Here is a 6,689-nt window from a genome sequence, read left to right as displayed (position 1 = left end):
TAAGAAATGTTTTTTATGCGCTATAGTAAACGCATTCTTTATCCGCTCTGACATCGCCGACTCTCAGGGTCCCTCTCTGGAGGGTCCGTCTCTTTAGTCAAGACGTCAACTCATCTCTGAAGGATTCCAGATATAGAGTGAGTCCTCAGTAAGATCCTCCACAGGCTTTGTTGTCCAGTGAGGAGAGAATTAACAGATGTGTGCAAACACAGACCTGATCAATTGGTTCCATTAATTACCCAGTAAACAAAATGACATCTGACATCTGATTCTGCAGAAAACTTTTTTATGTCAGTATTGCGGTCAGAGGGTACGAGCATGAAGCCTTAACCGATCTTTTGCAGGTTGAGTCTGTGTTATCATTATCAGAGTTATTTTCATGAATTAAATATCTTCAACAAAGCTGCTGCTTGAAAGGCCAATTTTCAAATAAAACAACAAATAAAAAATGAACATTATCCTTAAAATTGTACAAAAATAAAAAGTACATAACCTCAACACAGGACAACACATAGTCAAGATAATTCCCAACGGAAAAAGCATTCATTTCTGTATGTATGTTTCCGAGATCTGGGAAATCTGGGAAATTCATTGCTTCATCACCTGTAGTTGGGAAAATGTTCCTTTTCCTTTTGCAAAAACCTTCTCTGGTGAGTTCACGTTGTACCGACTCAACACCACAGATGACTTTTCAAATATCCCCTAAACGTGTTGTCTCTGATGCCGTAGAGGATGGGACTAATGGATCTGGGCAGGACCTGTACAATAATGTAGAAAGCAAATCCATGGTCTATATGATTCTCAGGGAAGAATTGCTCCAGAAGATCTAACAGCTGCGGCGCTACGTATGTTGTCATACTAAGCAGCAGCTGGAACCCATGGAGGATGATTGTGTTTTGGGCCTTTTTAGCGTCTATGCTAGCTTTCTTAGCGGTGAACAGGATGTTGAAGTAAGTGTAGAAGATGGTTATCCAAACAATAACTAGAAACACTGAATATGTGATATCTCTCTTCTTGATGATGAGGGGATTTGGGAAGACAGTTTGTCTGAGACAGAAGACTTTGGAATTAAAGAAGTTCAGCGGCTCTGTGGCCAAAGTGATGAACAGATCAGGAAGAACTGACAACATGGTGGTCGACCACATAAAGCCAATCAGCATCAAGGTTCTCCTGACGGTGCAGATCAGCGCGTGGCGAAGGGGGAAGCAGACGGCGATGTAGCACTCCACCGCCATGCAGGCCAGGTTCAGAGGAGTGTTTTCAGTGGTGAAGAGAGCAAGCAGGATGAAGATGCAACAAACGGAGACTTTCAGTCTGTAGACGGTGTAGCTGAGGACGAACAGGAGGACAGTCAACGTCAACTGGATCATGTCGTTGACCACCAGGTGAATAAAAAGGATGTAGCGAGGATTTGTGTAGAAGATCTACAGGGTGGGAAGAAAAGCACAAAGGTTTAAAAGAAAAGGAAAGTGAAGTCTGAGTTAGAGATTTAAACAGAGATGCTTTAAAGTTAAATGTGGGATCTAACCACTCATTATCTGTCATTGGTCAACCCGTTACAGTCAACTGCTTACTCCCTCAGCTAGTTGCTAAAAATACCTACTCCCATTGTGATGTGATGACCAGCTGAGCTCATATTCTGGATCCAGACCTCTGGACTGTCCAGTTGTGTATAAGGATCCAACGCTTTAAGTAAGACCACATTTGCTACGTTTTACATACAGATGAGATGCTCTGTGTTTCTACCCAGGCGTAAGCTAGTTATTATAAGAGGTATAAGTCATCCTTATTGACACACAGACATATGTCACAGTGTTTTTATCTTCTACTCTGTTCATGTCATGTGGGACCGTAAAACAAGGTTTATGCCCGTGTTGAGTTATGGGACGAGTACGGACATCATCTCTGCCATGGCAGATTGGACGCCGGCCAGCTGTGATTTGTGGCCTCAGAGGCCTTGAAGGGGACTCTTCCCTCTCCGGCTTCTCTGGGGATATTTCTGAATCTCCGGACTTTCTGGACTATAAACGAGAGTTGGTCTAAATTCGTTGGAGTGTTTGTAGATGGAGACAAGGAACCTGTAGATTAATATCTGACTTATTGAACCAAAACTACCCCAAACTGTAGACCTGCACTAGTCTCTTCTTAAACTAAGAGTCCTCTCATAAAGGCGTCTACTCGTCAAAGAAATATCCGACCTGGTGTTTGCAGAAGGTGCGAATGAGGCCGGCATTGATGTAGTTGATGGAGATTCCGAGAACCACGACTATCACGTTCTTGGTCAGCGCTTTAGAGAAGGAGTCTCGATACTGTAAAACCAACGTCACGTTGGCAGACGACACGTTCATCTCTTCTAACTGGAAAGAAAACAAGAATATTCTTCAGTTAAAAGTCCATATTTAAGGATCAATATTTACAACTAACAAGGTCAAATCTTGGAATCAACACATAATGTTGCTAAACGTCTGGAAGCACTTTTACACATTTAACCAAAGGAGAGATCAGGTCCAGAGACACTTTCTGTTCAAGCAGTGACTTGAGTATATTCAGAATCATTTCCCTTATGTACAATTCTGTTACAGAAACAATATTGAAAGCGCATTATAGTTCATTATCACTGTCAGTCTTCACAATGAGTTGCAAATGTATTGCAGATAATAAAACACACTCAACTTTAAGTATTTACTGGAGATTCAGATGATAACATGACAGAAAAGCAATTGACATATTTTTATATATAGATGTGTCACATAAATCTGTGAAAGTTAAAAAGAATCTAGATTATATTGAACAATCATGTGGGTGGAAGTTAAACATTTTCATGGAGAATCTTGCATAAAGCAACTCACTAAAAACATTTAAGAAATCCTCATTTCAACAAAATGTTACTCTTTTATTTTAAATAATTCAATGTAAAATCATACGATTGAAGTGTGACATTAATAAATAAGTATGAAAGTAGAGTCTGAATATATTTCAAATCCTGTTGAAGCAGGGTAAACTTTCTACACCAAGATATTGTTTCTTTACAGCATTATGTAAGTGCTTTTGTCATATTAATATTGTTTGTAGGATTAACCAAAGAGTCTGAGAGTTGAACTAATTTAAAATGCTGCTGTGGGAATGAAGAAACTGAAGCTATGAAATAAAGCACATTAGAAAGATTAACATTGAACAAATAACCAAATAAAGTTATCGAACACAACACGTCTCAGACGGGCATTTTTCTTATATTTGTCCTTCGTACCGGTGTTGAATACACAGCTCAGAGCAGTGATGCGTCCACAGCGAGCGGCTCTTACCTTCGTTGTGCTTCACCATGTCCAACACTGTGAATCCAAAAAACCTGTTTAAATGGGAGTGATGCCAAATGTCCCAGAATTCCCCTGTGATGACACGTGGGTATTAGGTGTGTTTTGTTTGTACATCACATCACATGTCATTTATCTGACGCTTTTATCCAAAGCGACTTACAATAAGAACATTTCAACAATAAGGAAACAAACTCAGAAGAACAAGAAACAAGAAAGTGTGATTTCATCAACTTGCTGTAGATAAGAACCTTTATCATCATTAAGCACAGTTTAAGTGCTACAGTTAGTGTTTTAGTGGAAGTAGTGTGAAGAGATGTGTCTTTAGATGTGAAGAGTTTCTGTATGAATATTGTTGCTCTTTGTGAGCACAAATGTGAATTTAAAAAAAGGGATCAGCATCACGTGTAAGAGTAAACCATCGTTCTGCAAACACAGCTTTGACACGTTTAATCTCATACCTGATGTTGGGATTGAATTGTAATAGATAATACACAAAATGACGTGAATAATTCATGCAGAATCCTTCCACGTCCCTGACAGCGAACGTAAAGAACTACTGAACATAAATAATATTCTCCATCTAGTTTTTAGAGTTCCCTATAAAATAAATGGTGACATGTCTTTTCTAGAAGTGGTTCTTCCACCTTGCATGTATCAATAATTAAAGGTGATCAGTGTAGTAGTTATGAACCAAGTTTATTCTTTTAATAGATAGTTATATATAAGTGTAATATCTGAACCTGCTATTTCAATATGTAAGATCAATATGTAATCATTGGATGTCTTCTACTGCTAATACTTTCTTTTCTGTTTTCACATAACTGAAGGATCCTGATGGTGTTCATGGAAGGTGTGAACGACGGCTGCATTGATGGAGTTGATGGAGATGCTGAGAACCACGACGATCACGTTCCTGCTCAGCGTTTGGATGGAGGAGTCTCGGTACTCCAGCACATGAGACGACACCTTCACCTCCAACAGGAAATATTGATAACAATTTGAACACAAAGTACAATATTGTCCCTTCGAGTGAGCCGTTCCCAAAGTAAATGTGTTGTTATATACTTATTTATTTTTAAAACTATCCTTGTTAATTATAATATTATTATATTATAATTCGAGGGCAGCACGTGGTGTGGTGGTTAGCGCTGACAAGTCCTGGGTTGGACTTTCAGTGTGGAGTCTGCATGTTCTCCCCGGGTTCTCCGGCCTCCTCCCACAGTCCAAAGACCAGGTCCGGGGATCAGGCTGCTGGTGTGTGAACCTGAGTGGACTGGTTGTTTGTCTCTGTGAAGCCCTGCGATCGGCTGGCAACCAGTCCAAGGTGGACCCCGTCTCTCGCCCGTCCCTGTCCAGCCGTCTACCCTGTTTCTCAGTCCGTCTGTCCCTCTGTCTGTCTCTCTGCTTGTCTCTCTTTCTTTGACCGTCTGTCCCTCTGTCTGTCTCCCTGCCTGTCTGCCTGTCTGTCAGTCAGGAAGTCAACATGAACATCCTAAATCAGTGAATTTGATAGATGCTCATTCTTTATCATAGTGCGACCTCGTCCTCATGTGGTGATCGGTGGTGGACGTGACGCAGGAGTACAGAGGGAGCACTGGGAACCACAAGGTTGGTGGTTTGAGTCCCATGTCGAAGTGTCCCTGAGCAAGACACCTGACCCCTAAATGCTCCCCGGGCGAAACGTGATGTAAGTCGCTGTGGATAAAAGCTAAATGACCTGTGATGTGATGATGTCACAAATTCAAACGAAGCTTGTTCTCTTCTGTATGATCTTTTCTAAAAGTGATGATGACGGTAATGTCGGAGGAAGATGCTCGCTCAGTCAGTTCTTTTTCCGTCCTGAGAGCTGGTTGGCTCCACTGGGGACGTCCCTGTCTTCCCCGACTCCTCTGTGGTCCCAGGAGGCGAGTGGCGTGCCGTCGGTAAAGGTCACGCACTTGTTGTGTAGCGAGCTTTGTTTGTTAGAAACGTCTTCAGAGAGGACATTAGAAGAGTCTGATGATGTTTAACACGGCTCTGAGCAGCGTCCTTGATGGGGAACAGGGACATTAGAGAGACAAGGACATTCTCAGTGGACACGATCTTCATCATCATTGTTATCATCATCTGCCTCCTCTAAACTTTTTCCACACTAACACCAATTAACTGAAACTTTCCTCCAACGTTTGTTTGATGATCACAAGCTCTGCTTTCATCAAGTGGATCATTGCTCTCCAGTCAGGATGTGGACAGAGGTCCAGTCATTTCGTTCACAGTGGGACATTTGACCAACTCGATTCAATATTTTCAATCCTACATGGAGTAGAAATCTGCACAGCTGAGTTGGGTGAGAATCCCATTTCAGAACTTCTCAGGAAAGACTCCTGTGTCCTCCAGGAGAAGTTTGCATCCACACTCACAGTTTGGGGAGTGTGGGAACTATTGCGTCTCTAAAGTGCGAAAAATAAGAGTGAGTGAATTTTCACATAAAAGGCCTGACTTCCTGTTTGGTTTTATATGCTATTGATTTGTTGAGGACAAGGCAAGTAGTTATACGTCTTTACCCATTAGGCCACACCCCTTACAACTTCATTGGTCCATAACTTCTAAACACAATCAGATATCAAACAAGTTAAAGGCATTGAGCCAATAATGATCCTCAGAAAATTTCGTAAGGATCGTACTCAGCGTCTGGGAGGAGATAAAAAACGTCTTTTTCACAAAATTCAAAATGGCGGAAAATCTAGTAAGGTGCGTTGCATACCAAGATTGACTTTTTTGTAAAGCATAACCAAGAGCACATGTGTGTCAAATTTGAAAGTGAGCTAGAAGGCTAAAGTGCCCAATTTCTAGGGGGCGCTAAAGAGCCATTTCTTTGTACGTAACCCCAAAAATATATACATTTTTGGCAGAGTTTTTGAATATGGGAAAGGCCTCCAAAGTGCTATTAAAGTGGAAAGTACACTTTCAAAATAGGGTTTCGCCCGACTTTCAGAACTAATTCACTTTTTATAACTGTTTTGAGACTGAAGTTTGTGTCTCACTTAGTGGAACCCGTTCTATGTTAGTGGACAACAAGTTCCTATTCCAAACCACACCGACAAGAAACTTTTATTTGTTGATGAATAACCACAGCCAGAATAACAAATCCCAAAGGGAGAAACAGAGGAGCCGGAGGAGAGAACAGGTTCTAAAGGTCACCGTGAAGGTAACGAAGCATCAGCTGATCCCTGTGGAGCTTCTCTCTAATCAGAAGCCCGGAGGAGAGAGCTGCACTCCTCCAAAACAAACCTCTCATGGGTAGTTGCTTCATGCATTAAACTTTAAACTCTCGAGGTTAAACGTCTGACAGAGAAAAGTTCAGAGAAACTTTATAAAATAATAAAACCCTCCACA

General features: G+C 41.3%; 1 protein-coding gene across 1 annotated transcript; it reads right to left on the bottom strand.

Annotated features, from left to right (window-relative positions):
• Positions 1–578: 578 nt before the first annotated feature.
• Positions 579–2,348, bottom strand: LOC120835744 (odorant receptor 131-2-like). Its single transcript, XM_040204929.2, has 2 exons — positions 2,199–2,348; positions 579–1,424 (listed from the first exon to the last, which is right to left on the bottom strand). Exons 1-2 carry the CDS (start codon positions 2,346–2,348, stop codon positions 672–674), a joined length of 903 nt encoding a protein of 300 aa, XP_040060863.2. The 3' UTR covers positions 579–671.
• Positions 2,349–6,689: the final 4,341 nt, after the last annotated feature.

The sequence above is a fragment of the Gasterosteus aculeatus genome, chromosome 17 (genome assembly GCF_964276395.1).
Source record: "Gasterosteus aculeatus chromosome 17, fGasAcu3.hap1.1, whole genome shotgun sequence".
In the NCBI taxonomy this organism is placed as follows: Eukaryota; Metazoa; Chordata; class Actinopteri; order Perciformes; family Gasterosteidae; genus Gasterosteus; species Gasterosteus aculeatus.
Note: the sequence above shows the minus strand (reverse complement) of the source record. Positions and strands in the feature narration are given on the sequence as shown.